This window comes from Xenopus laevis, chromosome 3L (genome assembly GCF_017654675.1).
Source record: "Xenopus laevis strain J_2021 chromosome 3L, Xenopus_laevis_v10.1, whole genome shotgun sequence".
NCBI classification, from domain to species: domain Eukaryota; kingdom Metazoa; phylum Chordata; class Amphibia; order Anura; family Pipidae; genus Xenopus; species Xenopus laevis.
The window spans coordinates 105,104,047-105,127,004 of NC_054375.1; the positions used below are offsets into that span (position 1 = coordinate 105,104,047).

The window sequence follows — 22,958 nt, forward strand, 5'->3', positions numbered from 1 at the left end:
TACTAAACACAAGGAACAGTGACCATTGGACCTCAGCATCGCCTCTCTGTGTGCATTCAGTAAATTACATTGCTTTTTATTTATTACTATCAGGAGCAGTAATAGACACGTGCCTTTTTGTCTGGTGTGATTTTCCACCAGATGGCAGCAGCTGACAAAATTCTCCATGTGGCTTAAAAGCTATTGACTTTGCAACCAGGATTTTCTGCAGTCATATTCCCAAAGTGTTACATAAAGCATGTCAAAGACATGGCTGTAACTTTGCACCTACCACATAAGTGTATGGGTTCAAGTTACACTATAAAACCATTGCCTAGCAAAGTGCTTTTCCCAAGGCACCCTTACCACCCTAAACTGTTGTCATGGAAAGGGTTAAAGCTGTGCAAAGGAACATTGCTTTTTTTATCATTTTGTTTTTCCAGGTGAAGTGGGAAAAACTGTCCAATGCAAGAAAAAAAAAAAAACAGCAAAAAGACTGCAATCAAAAATAAAACTGTTCTTGTGAATCAGAGATGAAAAATGTGCTTGCCAGTTACAGACAGGCATTCATAAATCCTCAAAACATTCAGCAGGGCTGTAGAACAGAAGGGTATATACATCAAGCATGCACATGACATACAAATATTGGCACAGAAGAGAGAGTCCTGCGTGGGTCCAGTCAGGCAGACCAGTGACTCAGAACCCACACCTTCCACCCAAAATATCCCCCTACCCAGACCTGCTACCCAATCTGGCCACAAATAGGTAATTTACCTTGAGACCCCAGACCCACATAACCCTATGTGATGTCACTTTGGAGACAGATCAGGTGAGCAAAGGGGAAATAATTGCCATAGCCTCAGGGGAGGGATCACTCCTACCCCATAGCCAGGTTACCCACAGAGTGCCAGAATTTCTGCCTGAAGCCCAACCAATTTGCAGGTATTCTTCAAGTACCCGACCTAACAGGAGGTAAAACGGACCCTGCTCAGTAGAACTTATGGATCTTTTTAACAAAACATCATGTCCCAATGCAGCATATCATCCAATGAATATGGAGACATAATTAAGCTAGTAGGAGGTATCTGAAGGTGGAAAAAAATCACTTATCTTGAAAAAGACAAAGGAAACCACAAAACAGGATATAAAGACATTAAGAGACATACTTATCAAAGGTCGAATTTATGTGAGTTTTTAAAAACTCCCCTAAACTCCCATAAATTCAACCAATCTAAATTTACTTATCTAATAAGATTGAATTTTCTGTCATCATTGCCCCCTTTTGGCTTAAATGATTGACCCATATATATTTGCCAAGCAAGCCTGCTGGGGACGAATATGTGCCAAAATAGATTTTTTTTTTAGGAGTACCTAAAATCTAGCAAGTCTTTTTGTTATGTACATAGTTCACATGTAGAAACAGACAGCCGTGTTTGCTAGAAACTGCTGCTATTCCTTGCATCAAATATACATACTGTTGCACTGTGTTACCTGTAGTGATCTAACCAACATGCAAATCATGTAGCAATTGTCTATGTAAAAATGTTACAGTCAGGAGGTTAAAGGAATTTAGTCGATTGTAAAAATGTATTTCCAAACTGATCATTGAACTCAAGAGCATCTTAGTGAAGTGTCATGTGCACCCCCCTCTGTTGACTTATGTGAACTGCTACAATAATCTTTGAAGAGATAATGTTTAAGTACAAGAAGCAAGTATTTACACCATGTTAAGCATATTTAACATACTATGTATAATAGATGAGGGAAAGCTGATCTGTGATAGAAAACAGAGGAATGACTTCACTAAGGTTACAAGATTGAGGGAGAGATGAATATCAGTATGTAAAATGTCCTCAGTAGCCTCTTCTGTCCAATACTTTGCTTGTGAGATCACAAAGTGTACAAGAAATGTGCCGGATCACGCAAGACACAAAAAATAAAATAAACTCTAGTAAGCAGACACTGGAATCCAAATGTGGTAAACAGGGAACCGACAACTTGCTTGATCAGTGTCAGGGTATACGGTTATTATGGAACATTTTGGGCTCATTTAGCAAAGCAGTGCTCTGTGCAAAGTGCACATTTTAGATACAATTTTTTTTTTACACTCAATGCAGCAATTTTTTTCCCTAGAATTCCAGCATCATAGCAGACACCTACAACTGCTGTGCCACAACTGGTGCATGATTTATCATGAAGTGTAAATTTCAAGCCGGAGAGCTGCAGAACAAAATGGATAGAATTCAAAAACCACAAAAAAATAAATAAAAAGGACTTCTTGTCTTACTTTTGTATATACGACAAACTAAAAATTACAATTAAGTTCATATAAAACAGCCTCTTCGATTTTAAAGCATAGAAAATAAAATTATTTTATTTGAATATATATATACATAGATACTTAATGGATTGGGAGGCCAGTGATGAGAATAAATTCATGCAGAATAAACAGTGGGTGTATAGTTTGTATGTACTCCCCAAGTTTCTGTGTTCCCTGGGTACTGGAGCCTGATAACATTGACTGTAGAGTGAGAGTGTGTGTGTGAGAGTGTGTGTGTGAGAGTGTGTGTGTGAGAGTGTGTGTGTGTGAGTGTGTGTGTGAGTGTGTGTGTGAGAGTGTGTGTGTGAGAGTGTGTGTGTGAGAGTGTGTGTGTGTGAGAGTGTGTGTGTGTGTGAGTGTGTGTGTGTGTGAGAGTGTGTGTGTGTGTGAGAGTGTGTGTGTGAGAGTGTGTGTGTGAGAGTGTGTGTGTGAGAGTGTGTGTGTGAGAGTGTGTGTGTGTGTGAGAGTGTGTGTGTGTGTGAGTGTGTGTGTGAGAGTGTGTGTGTGAGAGTGTGTTGTGAGGTGTGTGTGAGAGTGTGTGTGAGAGTGTGTGTGTGTGAGAGTGTGTGTGTGTGAGTGTGTGTGTGAGAGTGTGTGTGTGAGTGTGTGTGTGAGAGTGTGTGTGTGAGAGTGTGTGTGTGTGTGAGAGTGTGTGTGTGTGTGAGAGTGTGTGTGTGTGTGTGTGTGAGAGTGTGTGTGCGAGAGTGTGTGTGCGAGAGTGTGTGTGTGATGAACAATCTCTGCAAATAATCAAGGAACATGTTTGTGCTGTATAAAGTGTAATAATAAGGCATGTAGAGGAGGTTCTGTTTCAGCCATTTGGGGCCTCAAGGACAATAAAAAGGGCCTTACAGCAAACTCTTTGAACTTCTTTTCTTTAATTAGATGCCCTATGATCTAATAAAGTGCAAAATGGAGACAAAAATTGCTGCCAAAATAATACTAAAAGTCCTACCAAACGTGCTTTGATTAGTATACGCCATAAGCTTTGAAGGCTGCAAATAATTTGTTTTCTACTAAACTAACCTATTAAAATGTTAATGAAATACACAGCCCCATTAATGATAGGTAGAAAAATATATAGATTTATTGTAATATAAAACAATGTTCAAGTTGCAAGAGAAACACCAAGTGCAAACCAAGGAAAACACAGGAGAAAACTCTATACTCAAATCTGTATGCAATCTGCTAGTAGAAGGATGTTATCAGTCTGTTGTACCATTACATTGACACATCACCACTGTATAACATTGCAAATAAAAGCAAGGATATTCAGTATTAGTGAAAACCAGCGACTATTTTAACAATATGGAAGTTCAAATGCATATAAAGAAAATGGAGAACAAGAATGAAAAAATGAGAATAGAAAAACAAAAGTAACTGGGAATCTTCACGGCAGCTTCATGGTGTTTGTACAATAGCCACGCTGAAACGTTCTCCGTAAAAGATTGTAAAGAGAGCCGTAACAAGTGAATACCAAAATATGTTTCAATCTAAGCTTTAAAAGTTGATGTGTCAAAACAAGTGCATACTGTATTTTACATGTGATTAGGTTTCACCAATACTTATATTACACAGTGATAAAGGAAGTGCTTCAAATGAGCAGCTTTATACAGTAGAACCCCCATTTTAAATTTTTTGGGGGACCAGAAAAAAAATGGTGTAAAAATCCAGGAAAAAGGTAAAATAAGGGAAATGTATTATGAATAATATATAGATGGGGCCACAAAACAACTATGTAAAATAAGGGAAAACTTAAAATCAGGGGATGTAAAATTGAGGTTTCACTGTATATCTATATATGCCAATTGGTCTTTCCGGTTATGTATCTTCTTCATCATCATCTTTCAGATCTCTGTATTTCAGGTAGGAATCCCCTTCAGGGTTAGATTTTACCATTTTTATGTTCATCCTCTCCATAAGTTTTCCTGCTGCTAGCTTGGCTTGCTGTTCCTAAAAAAAAACAAAAAAAAAAAAAAACACAATTCACCACATTTCTGTAAAATTCAATTTCTACAAATGATAAACCTCAGCACCCTCTATATTAAAACTAGATCTAACTCAACAGGAATACAACAAACTGTGGACAATGGAGTAGGAGAAACTCTCAGCATTACTTAATAATTCTACTACAAAATTTGAAAAAAAAGTGTGCAACATATGGTAATTTAGGAAGGGATCATTACACACAGTTTGAACTATATATGGTGAAATAACTATGCTCAAACACACTCAGCCCCCCATCTACAAAGTTATTAGTTTGGCTTACATACTTCCCTTGTGAGGGGGGGGGGGAGTATGTAAGAGAGTGAAATACCGGATGCAGTCACTTCTGTTAATAAATGATTATTTTATTTAATAAGTCCTGAGAGTGCGGATCCTTTGTGAAGTATGAATATATATTAATACGCTCAAGTAGTAGAGCTGAAACGTTGAAGAATAAAATCCTTTTTTATTTTGTACTAAGTCCTTTTGGTGCGGTTTATTTTTCTCTATCTATCTATCTATCTATCTATCTATCTATCTATCTATCTATCTATCTATCTATATCTCTATATCTATCTATCTTTATCTATCTATCTATCTATAGGCAGAAAAAGCTGAAGCACACCAGGATTTTCTTCAAAAAGATAAAGTGTTTATTACATCAACGTTTTGGCCCTCGCATGGGGCCTTTATCAAGATACAAACATGCACAAGTGAAAGCACCATTGATTGGACGTATTTACTCTTGAATGGATACACTGCGCTACACAGTGTCTTGCGTTTCCTGTTCCCCTTTGTACTATTAGCCATAACTTCTTGTTTTGATACATTGATCCTTCTTTGACTTGACCTATTTGAATGCAACACAAGTATCTAAGTTTCTGTTACAGTAACTAACATGAGCGCTTTTAGATGTAATTGCGGCTCTGACTTTTGCCTATTATTATTATTATCATTTATTACATTTGCTTTAATTGATGTATTCAATTTCTCTTAAAACACACTAGTATGATTCACTTTATTTTTATTTATTTTACTTTATTTTTGTATTCGATATATACATTTTTTCACGTATGTTAGGTTTTCACGCATGCTGTCACACTCACGTCACTTCCTCTGCTTTTGGTGTTGTTTTTTGGTTCGCGCCACACTGGGCATTTATTCTGTTTGTTTAACTTGTTTTTCACTTTGAGAAAGGCTGTTGTATCAGCCGAAACATCAGCGATTGTCCACAAATAAAAATCCATTTATTTCTCCTAAGACCTGTGAGTGCGATCTCTATCATCTCCACACACACTTACTTATTTATTGGATTATGATATAATAATAAAAAAGTTAATTATTTATACATGGGTGTGCCGGTTCCTTGATGTTTGTAGATATATACATAATTCAACCGAGCACCCCGCAGTGTGCCCCTTCTCCACAAAATGTTTTGATACAGGTAGTGTGGTATTGCCTAGATTGATATATGAGCGATGTTGCGATATCCGTGATTTGACCATCTGTGTGGTCTCACCTCTATATCTCTATATATATCTCTATATATTTGCTTAATTTTGTAGGCCAAAAGTGTACCTTGATGATTATGCAGCTGATCCGGTATTTCACTCTCTTTTGTTTTTGATCTGTGTACTTCACTTTGTTTGTCACCAGTTCTCAAACCAAGTTTAGAATCGTCCATACTATATCAAACATTTCATCTTGGGAAAAGTTCCAATCATACATCAAACACTTACCTCATAAGTCTTATTCTGTGCTAACTGGAGAGCTATGGACTCCTCTAATGGCAGTAACTGGGCAGGGGCATGATGAAGAGGTGGAAAACTTGCAGCTGTGATATCATTTAAGTGTTTCTTATCCTGTGCTCTTCTCTCTTCAGCAGAAATTGTAAGTCCCCTTCCTCCTGGTGACTGGCTAGCAGAGGAACTATTTGAACCTGATGGAAACCTGTAACATGAATCAGGAATTAATGTCTTGTAATCAGTTTTAATGAATGAAGGTGCAAAAAAAAAAAAAAATCTGATTTGGTGCAAATATAACAAATATGATGTCACATAAAATACTTTTAACAATCCACCTTGTTTTTAATTACGTAAGCACATACAGTGTTGTGTAGCATTTTTTACAGAGCAAAGGACAAGCTTCTCTTCTGCCTGGCATATCATCTGTAATGTTCCTATGCACCAGCATTTGTTATTTGTAAGAAATGCCACTCTGTTAAGAAATGACCAGAGTAAATATAAAGATCACAAACTTCAAAGAATATGTATGTTTATGCTTAATACACATGAAATCTTTTTATCTCTGATGCAAAGAGAATTTTTTGCACTAGAGCAAATAGCAACAGAAAGGTTGATTGATATTTGCTGCCTTATGGTTTTTATCCGCAGGATGCACGTTTACGTTGGTCCTTCTGGGTAGACCCGTAGGGCAGATAGAAATCGTGTGATGCACTGCATAAGGATATAGCACGAACATATATAAATACACTTAAATGTATTAAAGGAATTGTTCAGTGTAAAAATAAAAACTGGGTAAATAGGCTGTGCAAAATAAAAAATGTTTCTAAAATAGTTAGTTAGGCAAAAATGTAATGTATAAAGGCTGGAGTGACTGGATGTCTAACATAATAGCCAGAACACCATTTCCTGCTTTTCAGCTCTCTTGGTTTACACTGACTGTTTACCCTGGTTACCAGGCAGTAACCAATCAGAGACTTGAGGGGGGCCACATGGGTCATATCTGTTGCTTTTGAATCTGAGCTGAATGCTGAGGATCAATTGCAAACTCACTGAACAGATATGTACCATGTGGCCCCCTTCAAGTTGCTGACTAACTCAGAGTTAAAAAGCTGAAAAGCAGGAAGTAGTGTTCTGGCTATTATGTTTGACATGCAGTCACTCCAGCCTTTATAGATGAAATTTTTGGCTAACTAACTATATTAGAAACATTTTTTATTTTGCACAGCCTATTTACCCAGTTTTTACTTTCACACTGAACTGTTCCTTTAAAGTACAATTTCAGGATTGGTTTATAACCCCACAAGAGCTATATTTTCAGTCCAGTGCCACCTTAAAGGGATCCTGTCATCGGAAAACATGTTTTTTTCAAAACGCATCAGTTAATAGTGCTGCTGCAGCAGAATTCTGCACTGAAATCCATTTCTCAAAAGAGCAAACAGATGTTTTTATATTCAATTTTGAAATCTGACATGGGGCTAGACATTTTGTCAATTTCCCAGCTGCCCCTGGTCATGTGACTTGTGCCTGCACTTTAGGAGAGAAATGCTTTCTGGCAGGCTGCTGTTTTTCCTTCTCAATGTAACTGAATGTGTCTCAGTGGGACATGGGTTTTTACTATTGAGTGTTGTTCTTAGATCTACCAGGCAGCTTTTATCTTGTGTTAGGGAGCTGTTAACTGGTTACCTTCCCATTGTTCTTTTGTTTGGCTGCTGGGGTGGAAAAGGGAGGGGGTGATATCACTCCAACTTGCAGTACAGCAGTAAAGAGTGATTGAAGTTTATCAGAGCACAAGTCACATGACCTGGGGCAGCTGGGAAATTGACAATATGTCTAGCCCCATGTCAGATTTCAAAATTGAATATAAAAAAATCTGTTTGCTCTTTTGAGAAATGGATTTCAGTGCAGAATTCTGCTGGAGCAGCACTATTAACTGATTCATTTTGAAAAAAAGATTTTTTCCCATGACAGTATCCCTTTAAGCATAACCCCTCCAATTCCATCCCCTACACATATGCAGTACAGACTGTGCAAGAGCTGATCAAGGACAACAAAGGTACAGCCCCCCTGCTGCTCAAAGAAGAGCAGTGGCCTAAAATCATGTAAATTCACAATACTACAAATCTTAGTCCAAGTCTGTGATCTAGTAAGCATGGCAAGATACTACCTTGCTGTGATTTAAGCTACCTGGGCCAGTGTACTTTTTCCAACAGGAGCACCAGCCCTGGGAGTGGGAATAAACCTATCAATTCTACAAAAAATTTAATCAGTTTTCCATACTGCAAGGATTTATTCCATCACATAATGAGTTGTCGGAAAAATGATTATTCAGAGAGGTGTTAAAGCCCAATTGTAATGCTGAGCTATAACATCACAATTGCCCTGCTTTCCTGCATGGATGCAAAAAAAACTTCCCAGGGGGGGGGTTAGCAGTTGCCATGATTGGCTGCTTGATTTCCTCTGTTCTCTGAAAGTGATCGTACATGCACACTTGAAGCCAATATGTTCCTTGTGTGAAGTGGGCATCGCCCTGGTTGCCAATTATGACAGTGAGCAGAGGAAACAGAAGTCAAAAAGTCAGTCACCCCACTGTGCCTCTCTGCTTTTAAAGGAGAACTAAACCCAAAAGATGAATATGGCTAAAAATGCCATATTTTATTGCCATTTTTAATAGCAGCAATGGTCCAGGACTTCAAACTTGTCACAGGGGGGTCACCATCTTTTACAAAATGTCTGCAACACTCACATGCTCAGTGGGCTCTGAGCAGCTGTTGAGAAGCTGAGCTTAAGGTTAAAGTTTACCTTTCATTCTCATTTAATAAATGTGAAAAAAATTCTAAACACTGTGAAGCAGTTTTAATAAAATACATATGCCCCATACATTTTAAAGTCAAACAAGTTTTACTTTTACCAACATGCGCACACACAAGGCAGAGATTAATTAAATGTTAACTATGAGTTTTTTTACTTACCTGCTGGGCATGTATTTTTCCTTTTTTTTAATTGGCCTATGTGCTCTGTTTTCTAGTACTTCAACATAGTGAAGTTTTGTCTTTGCTGCATTTAAAAAGGGTGGATTTATTCCCTGCATAGATGATGTTGTTGGTGGTGCACTCCGGTTTGTTTCTTCCACACCATCTTTAATATGAATGTTCTTTAAATCATTAGCCAATGTGTCAGCATTGAAGGTAAGATCATCTTTGTGGTCTGCAGTTATTTCAGTCTTAATAGAGTAAGATCTAGAAGGTTCTTCAGTGGGATTTTGTGGACCAGCAACAATATTTATATTTTGAGAAGAGCTGAGCGTTTCTTCAGCTAAATGAGTGTTAAGTGCCCAAGTTTTTAAAGGTGAACCCACTTCCACTTTTTCACTGGTCTTATTTTCCCTGGTTTGAGCTGCTTGGAAGTCCCCTTTGAATGCAGCTATAAGATCTCCTGTTCTTTTCAACGCCTGACTCTCTGCAATAGCAAGTCGCACTTTTTCAGTAAACTCCAAAATTTTTTTTCCTTTGTCAGGCAGTCGGGCAAGAAACTTCCTAAATTAAAAAGAGAGTTTTTAATAGTTATGAACAGTGAATTATAAACAGGGTAGAACCTATAAGCAAATTTTGGTTGCTGCACTAATCCATAGCAGGAAGTACAGGATGACTGGGATATGGGGCAAAGTGATTAAAACAGGGTCTAGAAGTGAAAATAGAATAAGTGTTACTGGGGATAAAAGGACTGGACATAAAAAATACTGTAAGAATGGGAGACCAACATTTGAACATGTGAAAGCTGGAGAAATGTAAAAAGGAACGTAACAAGAAGGTTGAATACAAACAGTTGGTAACTCAAAATCAACTGCGAGAACCACTGGTTCAGGATACATTAGGCTGCAGAACTCCAAAAAGAAAACTTTGTATTAACTAGCACAGCATAGATCTGCTCAATAAGTTTTGAAAATGAGCTTTCACTTTTCAATAACTTTCCCCCAAATGCACAGTAGTTAGCATTGCTGTCTGCTTCTCTGGGTGCCTTGGTATGATTGCAGCCAAAGTACAGTCTCAGTGGAATTTCTCTATTCTTTTCCTTTTGCGTTCTGTTTCTAGCTATTTATACAAACAACAAACCAGCAGTTGTATTCATTTTCTGGTGACATTGATGGTGCTTTGTGCTAGCCGTTTGCTTAATAAGCGTCATTTCCCATGTAGGGTCTGTGCTGCTCATGGTCACCCATTGACAAACTACTACTACAAAAATAAAAACAAAACAAATCCACTTTTTTATCGGTATAGAATAAGGAAGCATTGTTTTAGAACATTAAAGACTTTCCAATCTTTTTGTAAAAACGGGAAACAGTCTAGATCAGTTAAAAACCTTGCTGGTGATACAGAATGTGCTGTAATTAAAGGGAGCCTGGACATCATTGGTCTTTGCAGCAGCCCTGAGCCTCATTTCAGGGTTTCCCTGTCAGTATCAGAGGCAAGAAGTGAAAGGTCCAGCATGGCATATAATGGCATATAATAAGTAGCTGTTGTTTACTTGTGCCACACCATTTATCCAGTGAGACGCAGTGTGGGTGAATGTACAGCACCGTGCCCTTTATTCCTTACTACCCCTATGCAGCCAATGAATGGAGTGTTATCCAGTGTGGGGGGAAGTGCTCGCTAGCAAATGAGTGAGTGCAAAGGTAACTGGCTCCATGTAACCATGAGAGCGCACAGTAGGACTAGGACTTGAGCTCATGCACACACCGCTATTTACCTGTTATTCACGAGCTTCTCTTGTCTCTCTAGGATCTCCAGCAGTTGTTCCACACTCTTCCCCTTCAGATCATTGCCACTCGACATCCCCCTGCTTAAATACACTGATAAAATACCCAGGGACAATTCCCGTGATAAAGGGCCTGTTCCGGGATTATATTTTTACAAGAAGCGCTGACTAAAAGCACCAGCAGAGCGCCGCCATGTTAATTGCCGATGCGCCTGCGCGTGACGTCAATACGTGTTTGCGTGTAGCTAAAGGCTCGGCTGAAGGCGTTTCTGGGTTGTTTTTCTGCAAGTTGCTAGGTGCTTGCCTGCTGGAGTCGGTGCAGTGAGGGGAATGGCAGATACGGCGAGTAGTGGGTGTTAGATATTGCTTTAGCGAGTATACAGCAGCTGTATTCTGTTTGTGGGTGGGTATACGGAACGCATTTTAGGTAGGGTTGCCACCTTTTAAAACAAAAAAAAATACCGGCCATGGTGGGGGGGGCGTAAAAGAAAGGGGCGGGGCGTAAAGCGAAAAGGGGTGGAGCCTATGCGAGGTGCGCCGCGAAAAGGGGCGGAGCCTATGCGGGGCGCGACGAAAGAGGCGGAGCCATGGGGCGTGGCGTCACTAAAGGGGCGGGTCATGTGGAGTACTGCTGCAAAGGGGGCGGGGCCACCGCTCGAAGCCAACGAAAATGTAAGTTTTCATCGGGCGGGCAGGGGATTTTGTAAATGGTATTACAAATTAGCAGCAGCTACATTGCCTGTAAATTTGTAATACCGGCCCCAGCAGGTGTTTTACCGGCAAGGCCGGTAAAATACCGGCCGGGTGGCAACCCTAATTTTAGGACATCCTGCAGCGAAATAGCTGTCCTTCATGCGATGTCCTATGCCTTCGAAATGGCGCATCGGTTGCTTTTATCGTCACTCATCGTCCAAATCTGCAATCACACCTCCGTCCTCTACCCTACCTTCTCAGCCATCACTCATACGAACTCCTTCCGCCCACCCTGCTCAGCCTGTACCCCAGGTCTGGACTGAGAATTAAAATAGGCCCTGGCATTTCAGATACACAGAGGCCCAATCAGCCCCCCCAGCCCACTAAATAGTGACTTTCTATGGCACCTTATAGCAGCCCCTCTGGCATTTGCCAGAACCCGCAGATTGCCAGTCCGGCCTGCTCCACCCTCTTTCCTCAGCACTCCCCCCTCAGATCTCTCTTTTCAGCCGACAGTTTTATTTTAAGTTTCTAAAGTGAACAAGGGCGGAAGGAAGAGGGCTGAGGGCGGAGTTCGTATGAGTGATGGCTGAGAAGGGAGGGTAGAGGACGGAGGTGTGATTGCCGTTGTTGCACGAATAAAAAGTTTTTTTCACATATCGGAGTGCTGCTGCAATTGTTTATCCACGTGCAGATTTTGACGATGAGTGACGGTAAAAGCAACCGATTCGACATTCCGAAGGCATAGGAGATTGCATGCAGGACAGGTATTTTTGCTGCTGGATGTCCTAAAATGCGTTCCATATGGGTATGGTCATAGAGATTGGTGCTTGGTACTAGGGTTGTTGCCAGGTATAATTTTCAAAACCAGCCAAAGACGGCTACAAAACAAGCCCAAAACTAACCAAGAGGCACTTCAAATGTAACCGACAAATAGCACAATATGTGGGATGAAAAAAAGTCTAAAAATAAATGAATATATGTGAAAATACTCCTTTTTCAAGTTTTTCTATGAAGCAAAATGGGACAGATTTGCCCGTCGCCAGGGGTATAACTACAGAGGGGGGCCCAGGAGGTATAGGGGCCCCATAAGGCCTTAATTCATATGCGATCTCAATAAATATTGGTAAATCTGCTCATCCTCTAGACATTTTGGTGGCCAGCAGATTTTTGCCCCAGAATTAGCTGAAATTGAGGAAAGTCACTGGAAAACGTGAGAATGCTTGAGTGTTGGGAGACTGGGTAGAGAGCCCAAAATCTGGTAACTCCTAACTTCTACACAAGCCAGTCACATTGCATGCTGGGTATTGTAGTCTTACATTGAACTTAAACAGTTGGCAAATTGTTAAACAAAAACTACATTACCAGCATGCATTGGGAGACACAGGCTTGGCACATTAGGGCAAGAAAAAACTGTCTGGTTTCCAAAGTACAAACCAGCCAAAGGCCCCGTACCTGAGCTATAAATTAGTAGGGGCTGGAAAATAGCCAACCTGGCAACCCTGCTTTGCAACGTTGCTGCATTGTAGGTAATAAAGGAGATTGCTTTACTGAGCCAAAACAGAAACCCCAACCCCATCTCTGAATAGTCTAAATGCCACAGCGTTTTGATTTATAAACGGGTTGCTGTTGAATGGGCACATCAGGGTTGGCACTGATTTATCCCCCCCCCCCACTGCTGCTTAGGCATACATGAAAAGGTTGACTTTGATGGACAGAAGTGTTTTCCTTTATAACACAAATTTACCATGTAAATATGTCCTTAAATGTTGTTTCACAAACACTATTGGGGTCATTGATTAATGCATGTGCAAAGTGCAATTTAGAATGCAATCACTATGTTTATACCCGTAATGCAGGTGTCCCCATAATTCCTTCCTTGATCCAAATTTCGTCCTCTGCAATGTGGCAAAACAGACGCAATTGTTCATGTGTATTGGTGCTGCAAATTGTGTGACTTTTGGTGCATTCTAAACAATGTTTGCATCAGTTCAGTGGGTGCAAGTCTGGGTGAAACTCTAGAGCTACCAACCAATCGAGGGCAGCCAGGGCTTTCTGAGTTCAGGGTTAATAAGGGCAGTTTCACACCATTAAAAGACACTTGGCAAGCTCAGAAGCCTTTTTGGGATCTGGTAACTTAAAGGGGATGTAAAGGCAAAAAAATTAAAATTTTACTTTCTTTAATGAAAAAGAAACCTACTGTATCTCCAATGTACTTTTATTAAAAAATTTGTACTGTTTTCGTAAGAAACCTGACTGTGTGCAGTGCAATTTCCCCTTTGTTTTACTTGCTCTGACTGCTGTGGATAGGAAACATCAAACGGTCCCTAGCTGCTCTGCAGGGAAACAATCATACTTTCAAACTGCAAGGGGGGATCCTCCCCACCCACCTTACTTCCCAGCGGTGCAGAACTCAAGAAGCTTTGTTTGTTTCCCTGTAGAACAGTCGGCGACTGTGTAGAGATTCATATTGGATTTTATTTTTGCCTTTACATCCTTTTAATGTTTCCAACTCCAGTGGCATGGACAAAAATCATGGAGCCAGATTTAAACAGATAAACTGGGATTCACATTGAAGGATTATTTTGCTGCCTCCACTGGTTCTGCATAGTTGGAAAAAGTTTGTATTAAACAATACAAAAACTATAAAATCCACATTAGATTACATGACATAACAGGACCCAGTGCAGTATGCATATTCTGATTATTAATCAGTCTTGCTGTATCGGCTTCTGGCAGATATTATTTGACTTGTGCTATTTTCATAATTCATGATGATTAACCATTCCAACTGAAGCCAGACCACACTGTGCATGGTCTTGGAAAGATGGTTTAACATAGTTACAAGATGATCACCCCCTGCAGCCAATTTGAAAGCATAAATCAAGTAATGATACAAGTGGTACGCATTGGTAGTGCTCATAACAAATCAGCCACACAGTACTGAAAGTACTGTTTCTATTTTTGCAGATGATACTAAATTGTGCAGAACTATAGGTTCCATGCAGGATGCTGCCACTTTGCTGAATGATTTGTTTAAGTTGGAAAACCGGGCAGCAAACTGGAAAATGAGGTTCAATGTTGATAAATGCAAGGTTATGCACTTTGGCAAAAATTATATAAATGCAAGTTATACACTAAATGGCAGTGTGTTGGGAGTTTCCTTAAATGATGATGATTTAGGGGTCTTTGTAGATAACAAGTAGTCTAATTCTGGGCAGTGTCATTCTGTGGCTACTAAAGCAAATAAAGTTCTGTCTTACATAAAAAAGGGCATTAACTCAAGGGATGAAAACATAATTATGCCTCTATAGGTCCCTGGTAAGGCCTCATCTGGAGTATGCAGTGCAGTTTTGGACTCCAGTCCTTAAGAGGGATATAAATTAGCTGGAGAGAGTGCAGAGACGTGCAACTAAACTGGTTAGAGGGATGGAAGACTTTTATTTGAAATTATGAGGGTAGACTGTCAAGGTTGGGGTTGTTTTCTCTGGAAAAAAGGCGCTTGCGAGGGGACATGATTACACTTTACAAGTACATGAGAGGACATTATAGACAAATAGCAGGGGACCTTTTTACCCATAAAGTGGATCACCGTACCAGAGGCCACCCCTTTAGACTAGAAGAAAAGAACTTTCATTTGAAGCAACGTAGGGGGTTCTTCACAGTCAGGACAGTGAGGTTGTGGAGTGCACTGCCGGGTGATGTTGTGATGGCTGAATCAGTTAATGTCTTTAAGAATGGCTTGGATGATTTCTTGGACAGACATAATATCAAGGGCTATTGTGATACTAAATTCTATAGTTAGTATAGATTTGGGTATATAGAATTCATGTGAAAGTAGGGAGGGGTGTGTGTATGGATGCTGGGTTTTCATTTGGAGGGGTTGAACTTGACGGACTTTGTCTTTTTTCAACCCGATTTAAATATGTAACTAACTATGTAACAGTCTCTCACATAAAGTTTCTTTTACAATAACTAGGGTAAATGATGTAAAATTATGTGGTGGTTACTTTGTTGGTTTTTTTAAGGTTACAAAAAAAAAATCACAGCTCTGTGTTACTTGGAGTACTTTAATTGTATGGAATTGTTCCATAGTTTTGCCTTAAGTATAAATGCATATGTTGTTAGCCCCGCCCTGAGTAATTAGTACTCAGAATGAGTCATTGTAGTCAGTTTCCCTTACAAAATGTTAATTTACAGATGTTACATGCTTTCAACAATGTACAGTCTACTATCAAAATAGCTTTTATATTTTGGTTACTGGCTTCATAATTGTATATAACACTGAAATAAAAACATAACCAGAAGAACTGCACAGTAAGAAAATAGGTATATTACACATTAAGGCACATGGCAGTACTTCAAAGGCAATTTAAAAAGGGGTGCAACCCCAATACAATCATGTTTATTTGAAGTTTTATTGTTTACAGTTTCTTCCATTAAGAGATGCAGTAAGAATGCTCTCCATCCCCATGGGTAGCATTTTTGCCTTTAGTAGATGTGATTTAACCTTGTAAGCCTGGGCGGAAAGTCCCAGCCCACTAAAGTACTGTACATTGCGTAGGCATGTTAATGATACAAGATTATTCATGAGCTATAAAATGCAGCTTAAACTTAAGATAGCCTTTAACCTATTGAGTGTCGGCAGTGTTTTGATCTCATGTTGCATATAAACAGCAGTAGCCCTTTAGAGCCACTGCAGGTTCTATAGTCCAGGCACTTAAAGGGTTAATAGAAGTATGATATTTTAGCTGTTACTGCTATATAACTTTCACACAAAATGCATGGTTCAAAATTCATACAAATAAATATATAGCAATCAAGGCACAATCTTAAAGAATACAGGCATCCACAACATTGATGTATCCATAAAGCGAAATAAAACGTTTTGTGTATTTACACACACTCACACACACACATACAGAATGTTCTGGCCAGTACTGCGAGGGTCATTTCAACACACACACACACACTCTCTATACAGTAAATGCTATACCCTATAAGACATAGCACATTCTCCAGCCCCAATAATGCTACCCATCAGCTCTTATTCAAGGCCTGTAATAGTGTCAGCATCAACAATATGACTAAGGGATACATTCCCGAAACGCGTTAGCTGTCTAACAGCAGCAACTCCAATAAACCACATTCCAGAAGTGCCGTCTGGCTGTCTGAGTTATATCAACAATAAAAAGACCTGTAGTGACTTATATGTAGTGAAAACTTTGGTAAGATAATTGCTAGAACTGTTTGCAGTCTAGTTATTATTTTGTGTATAGTTAATAATGGATTCGTGTGACATTTGACAGTTTTATGTTAAAACCGTGGCAAGGGTAATAGAAGAATATAGTTAGCACATATTGCCATGCCTTGATAAATATCGTGTCATAGAATTCAATAGAATAAATGTAGAAAAGAGGTTTGGCAGTGACCTGTGTCATTCTTGTTAGCACAGAAATGAAGAGGGTTTTTTTATCCCGACTGATAAATATAGCATGAACGAAGTGTAAATTCAGTGGCCACTTTACAATGGGAAACAGAATGCAAAATTACACTGGAGTTCAAGTAAAAAATCTTTTCGTGGCTTGATAATATAAGATCTGAATCTGATTTGTTTGTTGAGTTGCCAATCGCTGTCTTGTCTTGATGGACCGGTATTTAGGAGACCTTGTGACTCATGCTCAATTGTAGAACTCTCATGTAAGGAGTGTAGGATCGCTTGACAGGAGTTCTGGAATGTTTTTCACTGCTGTATCCATCAGGGATGTCTTCATTAATTCTGTTAAGAGAAAGAAAAATGCATCAGAAAGCTGATTTATATTTTAATTGGGCTGGGGTCCACAAAAGTAATACCAAAGTATTGAAGTAGGCACTCACAGATCCACGAATAAATATAAAGATATTACTTTTCCCAAAGGCTTAAAGTGTACAAACAGCCTTATTCATTTCATGCACAGATGCATTAAATCATTGGCTTTGAAGTTCTGGGGCATGTGAAGCCAGACCCAATATTTCTACTGGTGAGCCTGGTTGTCAATTTAGCTATATACTATGTATGCTATACATAAGCTATGTAGGAATCCTCTTTCATTCAACAAAAATTATTTTGTCAACAAAAAGAATCCGTATTTTTGGCATCATATTGGATACCATTACGTAGATATGAGGCATAACAATTGCAAAAGACCAAAATTCTTATCTTACTGTGTTAGTTCTGGTGCACCCAATAGCACCACCAATACTATATGTTACTACTTTTTTATTTATTTATTTACACATCATAAAATATAGCATGTGAATGTATAACTTCCCAGAATGTCCTCTGATCAATTTCCCTGAACTGCATTCCAGCTACATTACTTAAAGGTGTTGGTCACCTTCAAACAACTAGTTGGTTTCAGATAGATCACCAGAAATAACGACTTTTTCCAACGACTTTCTATTTTCTATGTGTGACGGTTTTTCTAATATTGAAGTGTAAAGTGTCATTTCTCTCCTTCTGAAGCAGCTCTGGGAGGGGGGGGGGGGTCGCCGATCCTGTAAACTGTTCTAAATGGATATATTTAGTTGATACATTTCTTATCTTTGTCCCTGCTGAGCAGAATCTCTGGGTTTCATTACAGGCAGCTGTTAGAATTGATACAATAGTTGCTAATACTCCAGAGATGCTGCTGAGAAATGTATAAACTCAATGTTTTAAAATTGTAACAGTTTAGAATCTGCACCTGAATTACTGAGTTGTCAGACTCAAACATCAGAGACATTCACCTTTAAACTTAGATTTTGGAAAAAACGTAAAAAATAAATAATGGAAAGTAATTGAAAAAAGTCTTTATTTCTGGTGAACAATCTAAAAACAGCTGAATTGAAAAAAGTGTTTGGAAGGTGAAGAGCCCCTTTAATACCAATATATAAATTCCATGTGCTATCCTTTGGCATAACTGACAAAGTTGTAAAATATAGGAGAAGTTTTTTGGTGCACTAACTGCTTTCAGTTTTACAAATAAGTTACAGAATACAAGTATAAGAATACAAATGCAAGTACTTACACTGAAGTAGACTGTGTTGTAGAGCCATCAACCGAAGCACTGTAAAGAATAAGACAATATAAAATGTTTAACAATATATTTGGAATCAGAATTATTATAAAATATGTTATAGTTATCTGTACAGTACAGAAAAACATGCAATCCATACTTGGTACAGTGTCAGGGACCTTACACATTATCCTGCACAATACTGATGTAAAGGATATTAACAAAGATCCATAATTAGATCCATAATTAACTGATCTTCCTGACTTTCCCGCCAAGTACTTTCGAAGGAAATCCCACTTTAAAAAAGTAAAAGTTGCCAGGGTTTTTTACAACTTTTATGAATTTTCTGATGTCACCGACATAAGAGTGAGGAGGATGTAGCTTCATTTATAAGTTCACCTGGTCTAAGGTGGCAAAGGAAACTCTGGCAAAAGAGGTAATGTTCAGTAAAATTTGCACTTTAGTGAATTTGCGAAGTAACGACCATTCGCCAGATCGAAGAGTCGTCAGGCGATAGAACGTACGCTAGCGATGGCTAGAGAATTGTCCTCTACGCCTGTTAGTAAATTGGCGATGTCCCTGCAGATGGGATTACTGGCGAATTGTCGCTAGCAATGGCTACTTCGCCCTTTAGTAAATATGCCCCTAAAAGTCTACTTTTTCAAGCACTTGAACATTAGCCTAGTCCTGTCCCTACTGACTATGCATCACCTTGTGCACTTTTTAATCTCCAATTTGTGCCTGTATGTTAGCCTCCCGTCCACTTAGACTGTAAGTTCTATGGGCCAGTAACCTCCTTCCAACTGTGTCTCTTACCACATAGCACTTAAGCTCTTTGTCCTGATATGAATTCTGTGTATATTTATTGTGTGATTTGTCTTTCCCTTGTATACTTTTATATATATTGTACTTTTATGCATTGTGCAGAGTTGCAGCTCCTTAATAGCACTTTACAAATAAAGTTATATTTAGATACATACATTATACACTGAATCAGTTGAATGCCAAACCACATGCAAACCCTAATATGTATATTCAAATTAGATGACAATCATGACTTTTGCATTGTTGAAAAACCCCTCAACTTTAATTGCCTACAACTATAGTCACATTATATTTTGTGGTTAGATTTAATTCTAGTAAATACTAAGGTCGCCCTAATTAAAATCCTGCACAAAGTTTTATGAGCCGGCAAATCCTGAATTTAATTGTGGATTCAGTGTCACACATGCAAACAATCTGTTGCCCTTCACTGTCTGTAGTATGCACTGACAAGCAGAACATCAGCCTGTCATGGCACAGACGGGAGGATTTCAGCATGAGGACTCACAAGTATGCATTTTTGCACTACAATCTGTCTTTTATGTGCACTGACAAGGCAAATGCCACACCTGTCAGTACATACTAAAGATGGGACAGAAGACACCATTTTGGCGGACAGACTGTGTCATATATTCCTGGGGGCACAGTGCCACATATTGATGAGGTTATCATGAAATGCTGGGGCAACTGTGTCAAATATTGCTTAGGCCCTAGGTCATGAAATGCTTAGAGAGTTTTGGGGACTTTTTTTTTAAAACAAACAAATTTTTAAGAGAAAAACTACAACTAAAAAGAGGCCCCATAAAGTTACGAAATTGTGTTGAAAATGAATGTGAGATTGTAGCCATGCACAAAAACCTATGTCTACTGCTTGTCATAAAGCAGATGTATGACTGGGTTGCATGCCATTGCACCTGCCTTTTACACCTTAAAATAAAGGGAAGCCTAAATGTGAAGAATGGTTCTCCAACAGAACAGGGTGAAATTGTACCTTATCGTCTGCATTTTCTCAGGCGCACTAAAACCATACCATAAAAACACATACATTGCTGCAGTAGAATATTAATAGCATGAAAAGAAGTGCAACCCACATTATAATGATGAAAGGTGCTAAAAATATATTTGAAAATATCTACAGTCATCCTAAATCCATGGGAAAGTGTATGTCAGTGTTCTTTATTAATATAAAAATAGGCCATGCTGCAGGACTATGGGGTTCTATTGCAGCACTGAACGCAGAGTGGGAGAGATGAGAATGAGTAAAGGAACACTTTCATAGACATAAGTGGTTTAGCCCAGAATGTGACATATATGTTGGGAAATATCTCGTGTTACTTTCAATATGGTACTTTCTTCCAGATATTCTAGTTTAGTTTTCAGTGAAAGTCTGTGGTTTGAAATTCTTCTATTGAGTTATTCAAGACTGCTGCCTGTTAACTTGTGTACACAAGAACAGTAGAATAAAAGCAGAATAAAAACATACACAGAGATTTTATAATGTATAACTTTATGAATACTGGATAACCAGCAAAATGCAAAACTATGCATAACTATTTATGGAATATAAATTGCACAAAAAAGAGAAGTTACTGTGTATTATTAAAATTTCCTATTACCTTCTCTTATCTCCCCTGGCTGCTGTATTGTAAGACAATAGCAGCCAGTCGTTCAGTTATTGAATATTGATCGAGCTTCATTTTCGGTTATACAGACAGTTAGAATCCTACGACTGGAAGGAAGTAGATAGGCACATGAGTAGCATGAAATATGTTCCCCTATGCAAGCAGAAATATGGCAATAACTTTATTAACTTTATACTTAATATAAATAGCTACTATTGCACATTGTTAAATATAAAGCCTTTTAATGACGGTGTTCTATATGGCACAGTTTCAAAAAAGATCCTAAAGTAGTAGTAGCCCTCCACCTGCGCCCGCCCGCGACTTCCGGGTTACTTTTATAGACCCAATAAGGCGTGCGTCTTTAAAAAAGGAAGTCAGAAGCTGCCATACCTACAGTGCAAGGTGGCGGGCAGGAAGAGCAGGAAGAAGAGCTCAACCCGGACCCACCCCCCACCCGCAACCGGAGTTATGCGGTCGACCCAAACCCGGCCCGCACATCACTATCCTACAGAGTGTTACTAGATGTAACACATGGCTCATACACGTGAGCAAGATTACACAGATCGATGCAGTGCCATAAATCTGCAGTTTCTCAGTTATTGGACCATTATTTAAATATATATATGTGTATATATATTACGGAAAGGCCGTCTCCCAAGGACTCTAATTTATCCAAATAATCCAAAATTTTACAAATGATTTCCCTTTTCCTCTGTAATAATAAAACAGTACTTTGTACTCGATCCAAACTAAGATATAATTAATCCTTATTGGATACAAAACCAGCCTATTGGGTTTATTTAATGTTTACATGAGTTTCTAGTAGACTTAAGATAAGGTCCAAATTACAGAAAGATCCCGGAAAAACCCAGGTCCTGAGCATTCTGGATAACAGTTCACAGATCTGTATATAAATGGGGCTCCACAGTGGCAGAAAGTAACATTTTAAAGCCCTGGGAAAATGTCAATATTAGGTGCATGATGTGAGTTACTAAGTATGGTGATATCAGGGAAACTACAAAAGACAAAGACGCCACAGAACCATTAACAACTAGATTTTTCTGTCCAAGCATTTCAATGTCCAATTAACACTAATCACAAAGGATGTATTAGCAACACTGCACTGAGGCAATGGCTGATTTATGATTTAAATTTAGACGACTTGTAGCCAATAGAGGGAACAAGAAGATAGATATCACTGTGGACACATTTTGTGAGTGAAAGAATGCTGGGTGGGTCCTGGCTTTGCATTCTAATGTGTCATTACTATGACAGGATAATTTCAGTATTTTGGCATGATGTGACTATGTAGAAGCAAAATGTGCTGGGGCATTGGCAGTGTGGAGCTGCCACAGTAACTTACAGTAACTATTGGGCGAAATATCTTTCATGGAATAGGAGTGCCCTTGTTTTATTATTAACAAAAGACATGCCTTCTGCTGTTTCTAAATTCATAATCATTGTTATAATGACAGAACGCTGTCTGCATAACACATATCTCAGTACGGTTTGAACATAAAAATACAAAGAAAAAGACTTTTCCTGCATGACTGACGTCACAAGCGTTTGGATGTATTAGGATAAGCATTCATGACTCAAAGCGAATACATTTTAGTTTTCATTGTAGTATATTGTTTGCTTTATCTTACAGTGTGAAATATTGATTACTGTATGCCATACCACAAATACACAAAATACAATGCATCCAAGCAAGTATTCAGTGCTGTACATAATAAAAAGTATGTACAATGCATCTCAACCAGAAAAAAATTGAGGTTTAATAAATGGGCCCCTAGATGAACTTCAGATAAAAGTAAAGCTAAGGACACAGACAGAGGTCAGGACAGGTAGCCAATGACTAGACAAGGGAACTCTTTGTTTGGACACAGGGCCTTCCTAGCAATCACATAGTCATTTTACAAAAATCAAACTGACCAAAAGAGTGTTGGTCTTAAAGCAAAATAATGTTTGTTCAGTCATTATACAGTGTTTTCTATAATAT

General features: G+C 38.8%; 2 protein-coding genes and 1 long non-coding RNA gene across 4 annotated transcripts in view; 1 reads left to right on the forward strand and 2 right to left on the reverse strand.

Moving 5' to 3' along the window:
- Positions 1 to 3,363: 3,363 nt before the first annotated feature.
- Positions 3,364 to 11,103, reverse strand: LOC108711365 (DNA-directed RNA polymerase II subunit GRINL1A). The gene is made up of 4 exons (XM_018253031.2): positions 10,774 to 11,103; positions 9,000 to 9,563; positions 6,025 to 6,235; positions 3,364 to 4,252 (listed from the first exon to the last, which is right to left on the reverse strand). Exons 1-4 carry the CDS (start codon positions 10,857 to 10,859, stop codon positions 4,121 to 4,123), a joined length of 993 nt encoding a protein of 330 aa, XP_018108520.1. The 5' UTR covers positions 10,860 to 11,103; the 3' UTR covers positions 3,364 to 4,120.
- A 154-nt stretch (positions 11,104 to 11,257) lies between these two features.
- Positions 11,258 to 22,958, forward strand: part of LOC108711366 — a 75,340-nt gene continuing 63,639 nt past the window's right edge. The window contains exon 1 of the long non-coding RNA XR_001934884.2: positions 11,258 to 11,454. This is a non-coding gene — a long non-coding RNA (uncharacterized LOC108711366). The remainder of the gene's footprint in view (positions 11,455 to 22,958) is intronic.
- The window catches only part of LOC108711364 (myocardial zonula adherens protein), a 45,102-nt gene continuing 37,675 nt past the window's right edge, over positions 15,532 to 22,958 (reverse strand). The window contains exons 14-16 of one of the 2 annotated variants that reach the window (XR_001934883.2): positions 20,951 to 21,063; positions 18,525 to 18,563; positions 17,155 to 17,254 (exon numbers count right to left, since the gene is read on the reverse strand). Coding sequence is in view for 1 of the 2 variants with exons in the window: in XM_018253029.2 (XP_018108518.1) it covers positions 17,134 to 17,254; positions 18,525 to 18,563 (160 nt within the window). In the remaining variant the exon portion in view is untranslated. Of the gene's footprint in view, positions 17,255 to 18,524; positions 18,564 to 20,950; positions 21,064 to 22,958 lie in introns of both variants that reach the window. The other variant, XM_018253029.2, reaches the window with a different exon arrangement.

Coding starts and splice junctions, on each gene's coding strand:
- LOC108711365 (XM_018253031.2), bottom strand. CDS start 10,859: ATGTCGAGTGGCAATGATCTGAAGGGGAAGAGTGTGGAACAACTGCTG. Junction 6,236..8,999: donor GAAAAATACATGCCCAGCAG/GTAAGTAAAAAA, acceptor TTCATGTTACAG/GTTTCCATCAGGTTCAAATA. Junction 4,253..6,024: donor CACAGAATAAGACTTATGAG/GTAAGTGTTTGA, acceptor GTTTTTTTTTAG/GAACAGCAAGCCAAGCTAGC.